Source organism: Notolepis coatsorum (genome assembly GCF_963971535.1).
Source record: "Notolepis coatsorum genome assembly, chromosome: 5".
NCBI classification, from domain to species: Eukaryota; Metazoa; Chordata; class Actinopteri; order Aulopiformes; family Paralepididae; genus Notolepis; species Notolepis coatsorum.
Window position 1 is genome coordinate 200,172,932 of NC_140169.1, and position 18,112 is coordinate 200,191,043.

The 18,112-nt window shown below is 43.8% G+C and overlaps 1 protein-coding gene across 1 annotated transcript in view; it reads left to right on the forward strand.

The window, feature by feature from the left end:
* Window positions 1-18,112, forward strand: part of col4a2 (collagen, type IV, alpha 2) — a gene marked incomplete at its 5' end in the record, with an annotated part of 201,665 nt that overhangs the window by 95,515 nt on the left and 88,038 nt on the right. Inside the window, 3 exons of the mRNA XM_084314415.1 lie at window positions 1,627-1,747; window positions 4,474-4,546; window positions 10,859-11,039. Coding sequence (XP_084170541.1) covers window positions 1,627-1,747; window positions 4,474-4,546; window positions 10,859-11,039 — 375 coding nt within the window. The remainder of the gene's footprint in view (window positions 1-1,626; window positions 1,748-4,473; window positions 4,547-10,858; window positions 11,040-18,112) is intronic.

Below are 18,112 nucleotides of genomic sequence, written 5' to 3' on the forward strand. Positions count from 1 at the left end.
ACGGGTTAAAAACAATCACATAATGAGCAGTTATTTCCACATATTAACCAAATGTATTCTGCATAATGGGCAATCAAAACAATGTATTTCACAAGCTCACTACAGCTCATTACTCTTTAACAGTGTCTGGCTGTGTGATGATGTTAAGTTTGTTAGCAACAGAAAGGGAATGCACCAAGATAGCTTCGCTAGCATGAAATAGCTAGTCAGATGATGTCACTGTTGGGATTTCACACAACCCATTTATTGTCAAATAACTTATATAACCATACAATGCCTGATCATACGGCTCTATGCTCTCTCAACATACATGTAGATTTATATATAGATTCACAGACACAAGACAAATCGTTAGGTAGACGGGAAGTGAAGTGAGTCACTGGCTCAAGTTAAATCAAGTTATACCTGTTGCTAAGTACAAACATGGACCGCCACTTATTGACCAAACATGAATGAATGAATGAAAACTTTATTTAACAGATTGCAGAATGGGTACAATACAGTACGGCTCAATACATACAATTGTTAAGGGGATGCAGACCTGAGAAAGACGTTTGTCTTGTTTCCATCAGGGTCCCCCATTTTCAATTCATATAGACATTTATGACATACACAACATACATGACATTTATGGCATAGGGACATATAGGTATTTAGTACTGATACATTTGTGACATAAACGGTATTCAAATATACAGTACTGTTACCCCTAGATCCTGACAGAGTATATATGATGGGGAGGGGACTGTACATTAGGAGGGGGTGGGTGGGTGGGAGAGAAATATACATACGGCGGGGAGGGAATATATACATGCGGTGGGGAGGAGACTGTCTATTAGGAGGTGGTGGGGGTTTTGGGCATTTAGACTGTGACCAAATAATAACAGAAATATAGTAGGCACATTTGTGAGTGAATCGATCAAAAGTAGCTTCGCTCATCACACTTTGCTTGCTGAATGTCTCTCTTGACAGCTGTATTATGTGTAGATCAACGATTCAACGGAGTCAAGTCAAGGCAAATTTATATACATTTATGTACATTTTATACACAGAGGCAATCCAAAGGGCTGTACACAAAAAACTATAAAAAGAAGGCAATAGCATAAAGAATAATTTAAAAAATATATATATAAAAGGAACAGAGAAGGGTGCAGTATAAAAAGCAGTACATTTTCACAAATAGATTTTCAGTGCATTAAAACAAACAAAACCAAAGTGCAGTAAATTGCAAAAAAGAGTGCAATGGTTTAGCAGCAGTTAAAAGCATAAACAAACATACAGGTTTTTAGCCTATTCTTAAAAATAGGCAGAGTTTAGTTTTAGTTTAGTTTAGTTTACTTACTCAGTTTATTTGATCAGGGACAGTGCATATCAATCAACAGTTATACATTTATAAATTAATACAGTTGGGGCAGATCTAAGATCTTCCGGCAGTTTCTTCAGCTACAGTATGTCGGAGGAGGATCGCCTGGAGTCGTCTGTTGTTGTTGTTGTTGTTGTTGTTGTTGTTGTTGTTGTTGTTGTTGTTGTTGTTGTTGTTGTTGTTGTCCTGCTGATGCTGATGATTGCTTTTCTGTTGTTTTCTTTGTGTCTCTCTGTGTTCGGCTCCGGTCCTGTGGGGTGTAGCTGGTCCTCCCGGTTTTCCCGGTTTTCCCGGTCCTCAGGGAGAGACGGGTCCGTTGGGAGAGAAGGGCATCCCGGGCCCAGCAGGACTTCCTGCCAGCAACAGTGAACAACAACAAGGCCAGTGAATTTAAGACAAAATTTAAAAAGAAAAATGGACAAGAAATTGACAAAAAATTTACTTGACAGAAATAGCTTGTATTTTTATGTGGAAAATACTATTTTCTCTCTATTCCTAACAAAGATTTCACCTTCAAATCTTAAAATAATCCCCACTTTGCACTTCACACCAGTGACCTTAACCTCACTATTTTGGACCTTAGACCTATTTGCGGTCTGTCTACCATGTACCTGACACATAGAGTCTGTCTACCATTGTACCTGACACATAGAGTCTGTCTACCATGTACCTGACACATAGAGTCTGTCTACCATGTACCTGACACATAGAGTCTGTCTACCATGTACCTGATACACCTCGGGGTGTATCAGTACCAGTCTCAGAATGCTCTCCTGTGAAATGTATGTCAAATGTCAAAACAATGTCAAAATAGCTCATAATGCAGAATTTACTTCAAATCAACTTGGCCAATGTCTAGTGCAGTGACCTTACTTCATTGACATGTAGGCTACAAGGAATTTATGTTGACAGCTATCAGATTGTCTATAACTAAATACAGCAGTGAAAATAAAAAAATTAAAACTGACAAAATGTGTTGTTTAATAAAATATTAAATAATAAACCCATTTATTGTTTTCTTCCAACAGCGTGGATTTGTTTGGCCCTTTTGGCCACAAGGGGGACAGAGGGAGAGCAGGGGGCCCCTGGAGATACAGGAACTAATGCCACAAAGGCCGGGGCCCCTGGCTTTGATGGCATCCCAGGATTCAGGGGCCCAGAAGGGCCCAAAGGATCATGTGAGTGAGGAGGGAGGGAGGGAGGGAGGAGTGAGTGAGTGAGTGAGTGAGTGAGTGTGAGTGAGTGAGTGAGTGAGTGAGTGAGTGAGTGAGTGAGTGAGGGAGTAGTGAGTGAGTGAGTGAGTTGAGTGAGTGAGTGAGTGAGTGAGTGAGTGAGTGGGGTGAGTGGGGGGTGAGTGGGGGTGAGTGAGTGATGAGTGAGTGAGTGAGTGAGTGAGTGAGTGAGTGAGTGAGTGAGGATGAGTGAGTGAGTGAGTGAGTGAGTGAGTGAGTGAGTGAGTGGGGGGTGAGTGGGGTGAGTGAGGAGAGAGTGAGTGAGTGAGTGAGTGAGTGAGTGAGTGAGTGAGTGAGTGAGTGAGTGAGTGAGTGAGTGAGTGAGTGAGTGAGTGAGTGAGTGAAAGACTAGTCTGTGCTGTTTCCTAACATATGCTGTATCCTTCAGGTTGTGATGCGTTCAAGGGAAGTCCAGGTGAGAGAGGAAGACCAGGCTTCAATGGATTTAAAGGAGAGAAAGGTAACAAATGTATCCATTTAACAAAGACAATACACAATAATAAACATTTAGACCTGGAATAAATGTGCCAGGGTTAGCACCTCAATAGCGATATTATAAAAAAAATATTAGTTGATTACTACAACATTACCAACTAAGGATGTGTGTGTGAGTGTGTGTGTGTGTGTGTGTGTGTGTGTGTGTGTGTGTGTGTGTGTGTGTGTGTGTGTGTGTGTGTGTGTGTGTGTGTGTGTGTGTGTGTGTGTCTGTGTCTGTGTGTGTCTGTGTGTGTGCGTGTGTGTGTGTGTGTGTGTGTGTGTGTGTGTGTGTGTGTGTGTGTGTGTGTGTGTGTGTGTGTGTGTCTGTGTGTGTGTGCTTCAGGTGATAACGGCTTGTGTCAGTGCGTTGGTGAGAGCACTGAACAGGGCCCGTCTGGGCCTGCCGGTAACCACGGTGATGATGGGATGACAGGAGAGTTCGGTCGTCAGGGCAACGAAGGAAACAGTGGACCCCAGGGTGCCGTTGGACTGCCGGTGAGTGTAGGGGCGCCTCGCTGTCAAACCTGGACTCCCAACGCAGGACTTGGATTAACCCTTTCACTGCCACACTACAGAAGGTTAACCCTTTACTATATTACTGTGATAGTAAAGGGTTAACCTTCTGTAGTGTGGCAGTGAAAGGGTTAACCTGCTGTTGTGTGGCAGTGAAAGGGTTAACCTTCTGTGTGTTGTCGCAGTGAAAGGGTTAACTGTTTAGTAGTGCGGCAGTGAAAGGGTCAGGAGAGGCCTTCCACTGGCCACAAGCCTGGTTGTTGTTTGTGTGGAAGCACAAATGTGAGTGAATGAGTGAGTGAGTGAGTGAGTGAGTGAGTGAGTGAGTGAGTGAGTGAGTGAGTGAGTGAGTGAGTGAGTGAGTGAGTGAGTGAGTGAGTGAGAAGGTGAGGGAGGAAGGGAGAGAGTGAGTGAGTGAGTGAGTGAGTGAGTGAGTGAGTGAGTGAGTGAGTGAGTGAGTGAGTGAGTGAGGGAGGGAGGGAGGGAGGGAGGGAGGGAGGGAGGGAGGGAGGGAGAGAGTGAGTGGGAAGGTGAGGGAGGGAAGGAGGAGGTGAGGGAGGGAAGGAGGAGGTGAGGGAGGGAAGGAGGAGGTGAGGGAAGGAAGGAGGTAAGTAAATGAGTGAAGGAGGGAGGGAAGGTTAGAAGAAAAATCATATTTCTATTCTAAATGGATTTCATTTGATTTCATTTGTTAGCTATTGATGCAAACGCCGCAATGAGTCTCAGCTGTTCCCTAGCATCGCAATTCCACTGAAAACCATTGTCCACTTATCTTATTTACCTCTATCTATTTGAAGTTACATCCCTGTTTTCTTTGCCGTGCTCTCTGTCTCCCTCTAGGGGTTCTGTTAGAGTGTAACACGTTGCATGCTCTCTGTCTCCCTCTAGGGGTTCCCTGGACCCAGAGGCTTTGAGGGACCAAAGGGACAAAAAGGCGAGGTCATCATTGCCAAAGAAAAAGGTGGAGAAAAGCCTCTTATTTAAATGATCTTATTCCAAAAATAAGCATCAAATAATATTCCGTTGCCGGAAAGTAGCGCTGTTGTCCAGCAGGGGGCGTTCTGTCCTCTGGACCTGGCAACACAAATTCAAAGCAAACATTTAAGATGTGTTTGTGTGTGGTATGTGTTTTGTGTATGCGTGTGTGTGTGGTGTGTGTGTGCTGTATGCGTGTGTGTGTGTGTGTGTGTGTCTGTGTGTGTGTGTGTGTGTGTGTGTGTGTGTGTGTGACCTCCGCAGGACTCTCTGGCGTGCCTGGAGACTCTGGCCCGGAGGGGGAGTCAGGTGTCCAGGGGGCTCCCGGTCCAAGTGGGCTCAGCGGATTCCCTGGGAACCCGGGTCTTCCGGTGAGCAGAACCAGTCATAAACAGTCGTTGCCATAGCGATAGTCTCCCCTTCCTTTCGCTCGGTAGAGTTTTACCATTTATTAAAGAAACAATGCAGAATTCCTACGTCCTTTTTTTTTGTATCCCTTTTTATCCTTTTTCTCCCTCCCGTATTTTTCTCCCATCCCAATTTAGTCGTTATGCCAATTCCCTTCCTGGTCGTTGCGCGCATTTGCCCCCCACTTGCCGGTCTAGGGAGGGTTGATAGATACTATCACATGTCCCTTCCGATACATGTGGAGTCAGCCAGCCGCTTCTTTTCACCTGACAGCGAGGACTCTCACTGGGGGAGTGTAACGCGTGGGAGGATCACACTACTTCCCCCAGTTCCCTTCCTCGCTGAGCAGGCGCCCCGACCGACCAGTAGGAGTCGCTGTTTACAACGACCAGGATACACACCCCACCGGCTTCCCACCCGCCAACACTGCCAATTGTGTTAGTAGGGACGACTGACCAAGCCGGAGGTACCGCTGACAGCTGGATTCGATACCAGTGTCTCTGCGGTGGTAGGCGAGTGCTTAGTCCGCTGCGCTACCCGGCCGCCCCTGAATTCCTACGTCCTTGAAGAGTTTCACTCATAGGTGGAAGATGGCTCATAGGGGGAAGATGACTCATAGGTGGAAGATGACTCATAGGTGGAAGATGGCTCATAGGGGGAAGATGGCTCATAGGGGGAAGATGACTCATAGGTGGAAGATGACTCATAGGTGGAAGATGACTCATAGGTGGAAGATGACTCATAGGAGGAAGATGACTCATAGGTGGAAGATGACTCATAGGGGGAAGATGACTCATAGGTGGAAGATGGCTCATAGGTGGAAGATGGCTCATAGGGGGAAGATGACTCATAGGTGGAAGATGACTCATAGGTGGAAGATGGCTCATAGGTGGAAGATGGCTCATAGGGGGAAGATGGCTCATAGGTGGAAGATGGCTCATAGGGGGAAGATGACTCATAGGTGGAAGATGACTCATAGGGGGAAGATGTCTCATAGGTGGAAGATGGCTCATAGGGGGAAGATGACTCATAGGTGGAGTAAAGAATTTTCGACTAGTACACTGGAATGTTAATGGGTGGACATCATCAAACCGTGAACTTAGAACTGTACTGCTAAACTCCTTAAAGCCAGATTTTATTTCCTTGAATGAGACTCATCTTTCTACAGACTTGCTTGAGTTCAATGGCTTCACCTGGTTTGGTTATAATCGGGTTGCTCACAGAAGAGCGGTTAAAGCCTCTGGCGGCGTTGGTATCTGTGTAAAGAACACTATTTTTGATACATTCTCAGTTATTATTGTGGACAAAGCCTACGATGGAATTCTCGCTCTACGTTTTGAACACCGGGAGACAAAGTATTCTTTCATTATCATTTCTTGTTATCTGTCTCCGGAAACCTCACCTTGGGGACGTAATGCGGACTTTTTCTTTAACCATTTACTGACGTTATTGTATACAGTTAATGCAGATGCTATTTATTTGTGTGGTGATTTAAATAGTCGCATTGCAGATCTGAAAGATTATGTGGAGGCAGATGACATCCCGCCTAGATCCGCTTTAGATCTGACTGTAAATAAACACGGACAATCCTTCATTGAATTTTTAAAAGACTCAAAATGCTGTGTAGTAAATGGGAGATTAAACGCTGACAAAGATAATTTCACTTCAATTTCTATAAAGGGGAGAGCTGTTGTGGACTACATTGTAACTCCTCACGTTGACTTGAAATCATGCATTGAATTTAGTGTTTATACACCATCTGAACTTGTTGGCTCTGAAGGTGCAAATCTTATTGATATCCATAGTAGATTACCTGATCATTCAGTACTATGCTTACACTTTCGGGCCGGTGACTCAGTTAATATCCAGAGCATGGTTGAACCCCTGCAGCAAATCAAACCATGTAATAGACACCTGCCAGCTAATTTTCTTTCCTCTGAGATTTGCCAGGGGGCTTTACTAGATGTCATGGAGCTCTTGAATAACGGTCCGAAAAACCAGGAGAATATTGATCTCTGTTACAATAGCTTATGTAGTTTTCTGCATAAAGAAATTGGTCGACACTGTGCTACAAAGAAAGGCGGGTCGCCCAAAAAGTATTTTAAGACCAAACAACCTTATTGGAATAATGAATTAAATGGGCTATGGCTTAATTCAAGGGCAGCCGAAAAATCTTTTCTAAAATGCAAGGAACAGAGTGTGAGAAGAGACTTACTGAATGAATTTAAAGCTTGTCAAACAAAATTTGATAAGAAACTCAGATTTTTCAAACGCCGTTTCAAGAGAGGACAAGCTCTCCATACAGAACAACTACAAGTCAGTAATCCCCAGCAATTCTGGAAAGAAATAAATAAACTAGGCCCCAAAAAAACCCAGACAGTCCCAATGGAGATTGTATTGGATAACGGTGAATCATGTTTTGAAACTGAGCAGATTCTGAAAAAGTGGGAAACCGACTATAGTAGTCTGTATGCTTGTAGTAGTCACCCTTTATTTGATGATGGTTTCCTGACAGAAATATGTAAGTTAAAATGTGAGGCCGAACTTGGGATGAGCAATAGCCCTACAGGTTGTGAATTATTAAATAGTGACATTACGTTAGACGAGGTACAGAGTGTAGTGGACAGAGCGAAACTGAAGAAAGCTATGGGTATTGAGGAGTTGTCGAACGAGGTCCTTAAAACTCCCTATCTGCTGAATGTATTACACTGTTTATATCAAACTTGTTTTAACACAGGCACCATCCCCTCGATATAGAACAAGTCCATTATTAAGCCCATCCCCAAATCTGCAAAAGCTGACCCTAGAGTCCCACTAAATTACAGAGGTATTAGTTTGATCAGTACAGTTTATAAATTATATTCAAGTGTTCTTAATAATAGATTAAATAAATACTTAGAATATAATGAAATGTTGGTGGATGAGCAGAATGGGTTTAGGGCTAAGAGAGCTTGTATTGATCATGTTTTTGTTTTATCATCGGTGGTGAGAGCCAGATTGGACGAGGGCAAGAATACATTTGTTTGTTTTGTTGACTTTAAAAAAGCCTTTGACTGGATTAATAGAGAGCTTTTGGACTATAAATTAATCTGTTCTGGTATTGATGGACTATTTTATAAGGCTATCAAAAGCCTGTATAAGGCCCCATCTGCCTGTCTGCAGCTGAATGATGTTAGGACCGGCTGGTTCCCCACACCATTCGGTGTAAAACAGGGAGATGTGCTTTCTCCTACTTTATTCGCCCTTTATGTTAATGACCTGGCGCAAGAAATCAAGCAAGCCAATCTTGGTATTCCAATAGATAATATAATCCTAAGTATTTTATTGTACGCTGATGATATTGTTTTGTTTGCAGAAAATGAAGCAAATTTACAAAACATGTTGAATATTATGAGTTCTTGGTGCATGAAATGGAGACTTGCGATTAACAGTGAAAAAACACAGATTATGCACTTTAGGAAAAAACACGAACAGCAGAGTAGTCATAAGTTTCAATTTGGACCAACGCCCCTGATTTACACACATTCTTATAAATATCTTGGTTTCACCTTTAATGAGTACATGTGCTTCATAGAAGGAAGGAAAATAATGTCTGAGTCAGCAGGAAGGGCGCTAGGGGGCGTGTTGAGTAAAATGAAAGTGTGCACTGACCTTGGGTTTTCAACATATACACAATTATTTGATTCAATGGTGGGTTCTGTTTTGTTTTATGCTGCTGGAGTATGGGGTTTTGATGATGCTCCTGAATGTAATGCGATCCAGAACCGGGCCATAAGATACTTTTTAGGAGTCCATAAATACACACCAAAAGGGGCTATAGAAGGGGACATGGGGTGGGATTCTTGCTTGGTCAAGCAAAAAGGTGAAATGGTGAGGTTATGGAACCGCCTGGTCCAGCTGCCAAATGGCAGGGTGACTAAAAAGATTTTTAATTGGGACAGAGCACACGGTCATCCCTGGTCAAGAGAGATGTCTATGATTTTTTCTTCTACTGACTTGAGTATGATTTTTATGAACAATTTGCAGTGTAAGGTTCACATAATTAAAACAAAATAATCAACAATCCATCAGGATAAGTGGAAGGTGGAGATTTTGAAAAAACCTAAACTTAGAAAATATATTGCAATTAAAAATTAGTATTTTACTGAACCTTATGTAATGTTAAACTTAAAGAGAAGACGGAGGTCTCTGTGTGCCCAGTTGAGGTCTGGCACCCTGCCATTGGCTGTGGAAGTGGGTAGATTCCAGGGTAAACCTGAGGAGGTTCCAGGGTAAACCTGAGGAGGAGTGGTTGTGTGTTCTGTGTGATCTGGGAGTGGTGGAGGATGAATATCATTTTGTTTTTTATTGCCCTTTGTACACCACTTTGAGGAGGGCTTTATTTGAAAAAATTCAAATTGTAAACCCAGATTTGTTTTGGCAGTCTGAGAGCTGTATGTTGAGTTGTTTTTTTGTGGAGGACATCTTCGGTTTTGCAGGATTTTTGGAGAAGGCATGGCACCTGAGACAAAACACACTGTATCCTATATAATTGTATTTGAATTCACCTTGTTTTTCTGTTTATTTACATTGAGTACAGCTTGTGTTATATTACGTTTTATTGTATTTTCTTGTATTTTTTTTTTTTTTTTATGGCCATCTTGGTCATTTGTTAAGTAATTGGTAAAGTATATTATTATATACTTATTGTTATGTGTCTTGTAAGCCCATATGGGCTGGGCATACATCTGTATGTAAGACACGAAAATAAAAAATATCAAATCAAAAATCAAATCATAGGTGGAAGATGGGGGCGGCTGGGTAGTGCAGTGGTCTAAGCACTCACCTACCACCTTGGAGACTCTGGGATCGAATCCAGCTCAAGTTTCAAGTTTCTTTAATAGTTGTCATACAGAAGTACAGAATACTTTTATACAAAATGCTTCTTACTGTTTCGCTCCAGAGACTGTGTTAGACAAGATAAGTATGAAATAAAATAGTATAGCATGTAAAATAGAAGTAAAAATAGAGGTCACAGTGTTCAGTATAGACATATGTACAATGTTCGATGCAGAATAGAAGTAACTGAGTTACCATACAATATACAATATACTATGCAATGTACTAATATACAATACTATATAGTGCAGAGCAGAAATGGGATGAGGTACAATTTAGGTACAATTTACAGTAAGGTGTACGAGTTGTAGTGCAAATCCTTTACCAATAAATATAAAGTGTAAAGTGTGTTTAGGTGATCTAAAGTGTGTAAAGTGGGTGCTGCAGTGAACTGTTTGTTTAAAGTGAGTGTGTGCGTGTGGATGTGTGTGCTGTGTGCATTTGATGGTTGTTGCATGCTGTCAGCGGTACCTCCGGCTTGGTCAGTCGTCCCTACTAACACAATTGGCAGTGTTAGCGGGTGGGAAGCCGGTGGGGTGTGTATCCTGGTCGTTGTAAAACTGCGACTCCTACTGGTCGGTCTGGGTGCCTGTTCAAGCAGGGAGGGGATGTGGGGGAAATAGCGTGAACCTCCGCACGCATTACGTTCGCCCAGTGAAACTCATCGTCGCTGTCAGGTGAAAATAAGCGTCTGGCGACTCCACATGTATCGGAGGAGGCATGTGGTAATTCTACACTGTAATTCTAAGCTGAACAAGCTGGTGAAGAAGGCTACTGTAGCTCCGTAGTGGGTGGTGAGCTGGCTAATCTAGAGGTGGTGGCTGAGAGGAGGCTGAGGAAAAAGCTAGAAGCCATCCTGGAGAACCCCTCCCACACACTCTAGCCAGAATGAGGAGCACGTTCAGCCAAAGACTCCCCCCCCCCCCCCGATACACCACAAATCGCCTGGGCCTGTCCTTTATGCAGTCCATTCACGTTTCTTACCATTTGCCCCGGGCTGCGTTACTCACAGGGAGACACGGCGGGACAGCCTGGAGAGAAGGGGTCCGCGGGCCCCGGTGGTCACCCCGGCCCCGCCGGCCACAGGGGAGAGCCAGGCAGGGGTCTGGGGGCCAGCAAGGGCAGAGCGGGTCTTCCGGGGGACAGCGGCATAGCGGGCTATGATGGGATTCCAGGGCCCCCCGGCACCCCAGGTGAGAGACAACGCACACCCCCTCCTCCTCCACCTTCCTCCTCTGTCCTCCTCGTCTTCATCCTCTCTGCTCGACATGGCCTCCTCTTCTCTCACTACCAGTCCCTCTTTCTCTACCTTTTAATACAAGATGAGTTGGAAGCGTAACAACAGCTTGTGATGTGAAGTGAGGAGGCATGATGACAAAGAGCTCTTTGCCGATGCCATTTTTTTATTTCTTCATCCATCCTTCTACAGTATGTGTGTGTCTCTCTCTCTCTCTTTCTCTCTCCCTCTCTCTCTTCTCTCCATCTCTCTCCATCTCTCTCTCCATCTCTCTCTCCATCTCTCTCACCATCTCTCTCTCCATTTCTCTCTCTTTCTCCATCTCTCTCTCCATTTCTCTCTCTTTATCCATCTCTCTCCATCTCTCTCTTTATCCATCTCTCTCCATCTCTGTCTCCACATCTCTCTCCATCTCTCTCCCCATTTCTCTCTCTCTCCATTTCTCTCTCTCCATCTCTCTTTATCCATCTATCTCGCTCTCTCTCTCTCCATCTCTCTCTTTATCCATATCTCTCTCCCCCTCTCTATCTCTCTCTTTATCCATATCTCTCTCCCCCTCTCTATCTCTCTATCTCCCTCTCTCTCCATCTCTCTCTCCATCTCTCTATCCATCTCTCTCTCTCCATCTCTCCATCTCTCTCTCCATCTCTCTATCCATCTCTCTCTCTTTCTCTCTCCATCTCTCTCTCCACCTCTCTCTCTCTCCATCTCTCTCTCTCTCTCCATCTCTCTCTCTCCATCTCTATCTCTCTCTCTCTCTTTCTCTCTCTCTCTCTCTCTCTCTCAATTCAATTCAATTCAATTCAAATGGGCTTTATTGACATGGGAAACATACGTTTACATTGCCAAAGCCAAACAAAACAAAACAATCAAACATAAAGCAAAATAAATCAGTACATTACAGACGGAATTTCTTGTACAGTCTTTATGGTGGTTGCATTCCGCTGGATGTCCTTTTCTTGTCACAGCAGCTCACAAATCTTGCTGCTGTGTTTGCACATTCTTGTATTTCTCCCAGTAGGTATGGGAGTTTTGAGTTATTGTCCATGTTTTCAAAGTCTCTTTGGGTGTTTGCAATTTGTGGGAAGTATATGTCTCTGATGTCTTGGTATAGGGGGCAGGTTGTTAAGAAGTGGAGCTCGGTTTCCACCTCTTCTTGTGTGCAGTGGGTGCATAGTCTGTCTTCTCTTGGGAGCCAGGTCTGCCTATGGCGGCCTTTCTCAATGGCTAGGCTGTGCTCGCTGAGTCTGTACCTAGTCAAGGATCTTCTTAGTTTTGGGTCAGTCACGGTGCTCAGGTATTCTGCCACTGTGTACGCTCTGTTTAGGGCCAAATAGCATTTCAATTTGCTCTGGTTTTGGGTTGTTTCTTTCCAATGTGTCAGATAGTTTTCTTTTTGTTTTCTTATAATTTGATTTAGTCCAGTGTGGTTACTGTCTGGTGGTTCTGCTTGTGTTTGTGAGCAGAGTCCCAGAACCATCTGGCTGAGTGGGCATCTATCGAGGGTCTCTCTGTGGGTGAGGGCTATGTTGTGGAGTGTGTCTGGGTCGCTTTCTTTTAGGTGGTTGTGGAATTTTAATGCTCTTTTTTGAATTTTTATGATTAGTGGGTATCTTCCTAGTTCTGCTCTGCATGCATTATTTGGCGTTTTCCGTTGGGTGCGGAGAATGGATTTGCAAAATTCTGCATGCAGAGTCTCAATTGGGTGTTTGTCCCATTTGGTGAAGTCTTGGTTTGCAAGTGGGCCCCAGACTTCACAACCATATAGGGAAATCGGTTCTATGACGGAGTCTAATATTTTGAGCCAGATTTTGACTGGAATGTCTAATATGATGTTCCTTTTTATGGCATAAAAAGCCCTTCTTGCTTTGTCTCTCAGGTCGTTCACAGCTTGATTGAAGTTCCCTGTAGCACTGATGTTTAGGCCGAGATATGTGTAGTTTTTTGTGTGTTCTAGGGAAATTGTGTCTAGGAGGAATTTGTGTTTTTGTTGTTGTAGGCTGGGCCTTTTTTGGAATATCATAATTTTAGTTTTGTTTAGGTTTACTGTCAGTGCCCATGTCTGGGAGAATTTGTGCAGAAGGTCAAGGTGCTGTTGTAGCCCTTCTTTTGTTGGGGACAGCAGCACCAGGTCATCTGCAAACAGTAGGCATTTGACTTCTGTGTTTGCTAGGGGGATGCCAGGTGCTGCGGTTTGTTCCAATGTTTTTGCCAGTTCATTTATGTATATATTGAAAAGGGTTGGACTCAAACTGCACCCCTGTCTAACCCCACGGCATTGAGGGAAGAAGTCTGTGTGTTTTCCCTCAATCCTCACAGCACATGTGTTGTTGGTGTACATTGACTTTATGAGGTCGTAGGTTTTCCCTCCAATGCCACTATCTAACAGTTTGTATAGCAGACCCTCGTGCCAAATTGAGTCAAATGCTTTTTGGAAGTCAACGAAACAGGAGTATACTTTGCTTTTATTTTTATTTATTTGGTTGTCGATTAGGGTGCTGAGGGTGAGAATGTGGTCTGTTGTACGGTGATTTGGTAGGAAGCCAATCTGTGATTTGCTCAAGGTATTGTTGTTTGTGAGGAAATGTGTGAGTCTGTGGTTAATGATCATACAGAGGATTTTTCCAAGGTTGCTGTTGACACAGATCCCACGGTAATTGTTTGGGTCATATTTGTCTCCCTTTTTGTGGAGCGGTGTTATGAGTCCTTGGTTCCAGATATTGGGGAAGATCCCGGAGCTAAGGACAATGTTAAGGAGTTTTAGTATAGCCAATTGGAATTTGGAGTCTGTGAATATGATCATTTCATTTAGGATACCATCCGCTCCGCAGGCCTTCTTGATTTTAAGTGATTTTATTTTGTCCTGTAGTTCTTGTAGTGTAATTGGGGAGTCTAGCGGGTTCTGGTAGTCTTTTATGGTTGACTCCAGGCTTTGTAGTTTGTCTTGTATGTGTTTTTGCTGTTCATTTTTTTGTATTGGGCTAAAGAGATTGGAGAAGTGGTTTACCCATACATCTCCATTTTGGATGGGTAGCTCCTCGTGGTGTTGTTTGTTTATTTTGTTCCAGTTTTCCCAGAAGTTGTTTGTTTTTATAGATTTCTCTATATCTTGTAGCTGGTTTCTAATATGTTGGTCTCTTTTTTTTCTGACTGTGTTTTTGTAATGTTTCAGTGTTTCACTGTATTGGAGACGTGTGTTCTGGTTGTCTGGGTCTCTGTGTTTTTGGTTTGATAGGTTCCTTAATATCTTCCTGAGATTTTTACAATCATTATCATACCATTTGTCATGCGTATTTTTATTTCTATTTTTCCTCGCTTTCCTATTTGAGGCCTTTAGGTTGGATAAGGAAGCTGTAAGGTCAAATATGTTATTGATGTTTTCTACCGCCCCGTTTACACTTTTGCTGTTGTGTTGGAAGTTTTTTTCTAGGAATTGGTCTAATTTGGATTGGATTTTTTGTAGCTTGATAGCGGATTGGAATGCTTCCATACTACTTTCTTTCCATTTGTAGTGTTTTTTAATAGTGTGTAGTTTGTTTGGTTTTGGTATTTCCTGGTTGTGTGTTGATCTATTCAGGTAGATAGTGGTTTTGCTGTGGTCTGACAGGGGTGTTTGCTGGCTGACTGTGAACGCTCTGAGAGACTCTAGGCTGAGGTCCGTGATAAAATAGTCTACTGTACTGTTACCCAGAGATGAGCTATATGTGTACCTACCATAAGTGTCCCCTCGGAGCCTACCGTTAACTATGTACAGTCCCAGCGAGCGACAGAGCTGTATAAGTTGTGACCCATGTTTATTTGTTGTTTGGTCATAGTTATTTCTGGGGGGGCATATTTGGGAGGGGATGTTCCCACCTCCTGGTAGGTGTTTGTCTCCCTGTGTGCTGAGAGTGTCAGGTTCTCGTCCTGTCCTGGCATTGAGGTCCCCACAGACTATAATGTGCCCGTAAGCCTGGAACTGGTTGATTTCGTCTTGTAGGATTAGGAACATGTCTTCCTTGTAGTATGGGGATTCAATTGGGGGGATGTAGGTGGCACACAGGTAGATATCTTTCTCGGTTGATGTAAGTTCCTTATTTATTTTTAACCAGATGAAAAAAACTCCGGTTTTGATTAGCTTTATGGAGTGGGTTAGTTCAGATTTGTACCATATTAGCATGCCTCCAGAGTCTCTCCCCTGTTTGACCCCTGTTAGCTTGGTGGATGGTACCAGTAGCTCTCTGTAGTTTGCAGGACAGCCAGTAGGACTGTTTCCTCTGTGCCATGTCTCTTGTAGGACCATGATGTCTGTGTTTGACATTTCTGTGGTAAAGTCTGGGTTTCTGCTCTTTGTTCCAAGGGCAGTTGACCTCAGACCTTGTATATTCCAGCTTGAGATGGTAAAAGATTTGTATTCCATTATTACAGTGTTATAATCCAGTGGTTTTGTCCTGGACCACAAATGAGAAGATCTTGCTGATCATCTGATGCACGGTCAGCTCCCCGGGTGGAGATCTGTCGGTCATGGGGTTGACCTGTGCATTTGTGTGGTATGGGGTTGGTGGTGGCATATGCTGTGTGTATGTGTGTTGTGGGGTTGGCAGGATATGCATTGGCTGGGGGGGGGTCTGCAGGAGGGGGGCAGGTCGAAATTGGGCGGCCTGTGCATATGTGTGATGCATCCTTTGCAGGTTGGGCGTGGGCCTGGCCTGGGGTGCAGGGTGGTCTCTGTTTGTAGCCTGTTGTTCTCTGGGTGCAGAAGGTCTTCTGGGCGTGGCTCTGGGTGGGGTGTTCATCCCTCTGTTGCTCTTGTAGGATGTGGTAGGGCTACGGTTTAGTGCAACGTCTTTCAGGGTCTTTGCGAAGTTAGGGACTGCTCTTTTGAAGATGTGAACAACGTCATGCAGGCTGTCCAGGTCTATGGTGGGGTGAGCTGCCATGTAGACGTTTTTCTTCAATGCACATTTTCTGGAGATGTGTGCATTAATACTTTGTATGAAGTCTGGGCAGTAATCCCATCTGGGTAGCAGTGCCGAGATTACTACTTTTGCTACGGGAAATGTTGACGTGGCTTTTTCAACTACTTCCATGACAGATTTGGTCACCTCCTCCTCTGTCTGCGTTCTCAAGTTGTTTGTGCCTGTGTGTATTATGATGTGGCTGGGGGATCCCAGGTTTTCTTCTGTCAGTAGTTCTATAGCCCGTTTGGTATTCTGGCACTTTATTTTCTTAACTCTGTGGTTTGGGAAGAGTTTTCCTTCTTCTACGTATCTCCCGTTTGAGTCCATGAGGAGTACAATCTGTGGACCTTGAGGTCTGGTGGGTGATGTTGGAGGTGGGGTGTCTTGAGTCTCTGCTGTTGTTGGTTGGTTGTCCTCATCTTCATCCTGAATTACTGTCTCTGTTTTTTGGGGCTGTTCGGTGGTCAGAGCTGGTTTGGCTGTTGACGTCTCTTTGAGGTTTTGCATGTCCTGCCTGATTAGATTGATGTCTTTCGACACCTCTTCCACTTTACCCATGGATGTCCGCATTTCTGTCGACTCCAATTTGGCTATTTGCATCTCTTCTTTGATTTCTTTCAGCTCCAGCCTGAGTTCATTGTTCTGTTTCGACACCTCTTCTATTCTTTCCATGTGTGTTTTCACCAAGGCCCAGAGAGCAGACAGGGAGTCCTTTCGCTCTGTGTTGGGGGGGGGGTCTGTAATTCTTTGCTCAATTTCCACTTGTTTGCGTTCTATCTTTGAAAACATGTCCTTCATTTGTTTTATCTCGGTGAAGCAGCAATGGTCTGTTGTGAGTGGGTCTTCACTGCTTATTTTCTTTAGTGCCGTTTCTTTGATTCTGGGGAAGTCTTTCTCAAAGGGACTTGTGTTGCCCTGAATCACTATCATTCACTATCATTCCTGTATGATAGAAGTTTGCAACTGTTTGGTTCTCCCCTGTGTCTATTAACAGTGTTTGTGAGTCCTTGTTTCCCCTTTTTGTAGCAGAGGGATGATGCTCTTGTGTGGCCGCGTGCCATGCCGTATAGTCTTCAGTGTAGAAAATTAGGTTAGATTTGCGTCCAGTGCATTCAAAGTCTGCAAATAGTTTATTTGGCTTGCTCTTTAAAAAATCTTCTTTGTATTTCTTCTTTTCTGCTTTGCTCTTAATTTCTTCTGGGTACAGCACTTTGGGGACTTGCGTTTGGCCCTTATTTGCATTTGTATCAGGGAGCGTGTGTGGCTCATGTTCCATTGTTGAGGGTTGAAGAACTTCACACCTCTATGTCCTTGCCTGTCAAGGAGTCTGGTTATATCCAGTTTACCAGTTTGTACTTTGTAGATGTTTTAGCTCAAATGTCTGCCTAAAATGTCAGTATTATTCAGTTTTTTGTTTGAGGTAGGCCTCTCTCAGTCCAGGTACTTACTCCGTTATAACTCCAACAAAGCAACAAAACACTGGTCCTTGAGTTTGCCCCTGTGATCATATGACCTTTCCGGTCAATTAGTCCAAAAACAGGTCTTAATTCCAGATTACCCGGATGTGTGGTATGAAAATTATGAGATTGGTATAATCCTCTCTAGCTCCTTTTGTAGAGATATCCAGGTATATTCCAGGTATATTCCTATTTGAGTGTATTTTTCCTATATATCCTATTTGAGTAAGAGCAGGAGCTCTGAAAGACACAACCTCTCTCTCTCTCTCTCTCTCTCTCTCTCTCTCTCTCTCTCGCTCTCCTCTCTCTCTCTCTCTCTCTCCGCTCTCTCTCTCGCTTTCTCTCTCTCTCTCTCTCTCTCTCTCTCTCTCTCTCTCTCTCTCTCTCTCTCTCTCTCTAACTCTCCTCTCTCTCTCCTCTCTCTCTCCTCTAACTCTCCTCTCTCTCTCCTCTAACTCTCCTCTCTCTCTCTCTCCTCTCCCTCTCCCTCTCCCTCTCCCTCTCCCTCTCCTCTCTCTCTCTCTCTCTCTCTCTCTCTCTCTCCTCTAACTCTCCTCTCTCTCTCCTCTCTCTCTCCTCTAACTCTCCTCTCTCTCTCCTCTAACTCTCCTCTCTCTCTCTCTCCTCTCTCT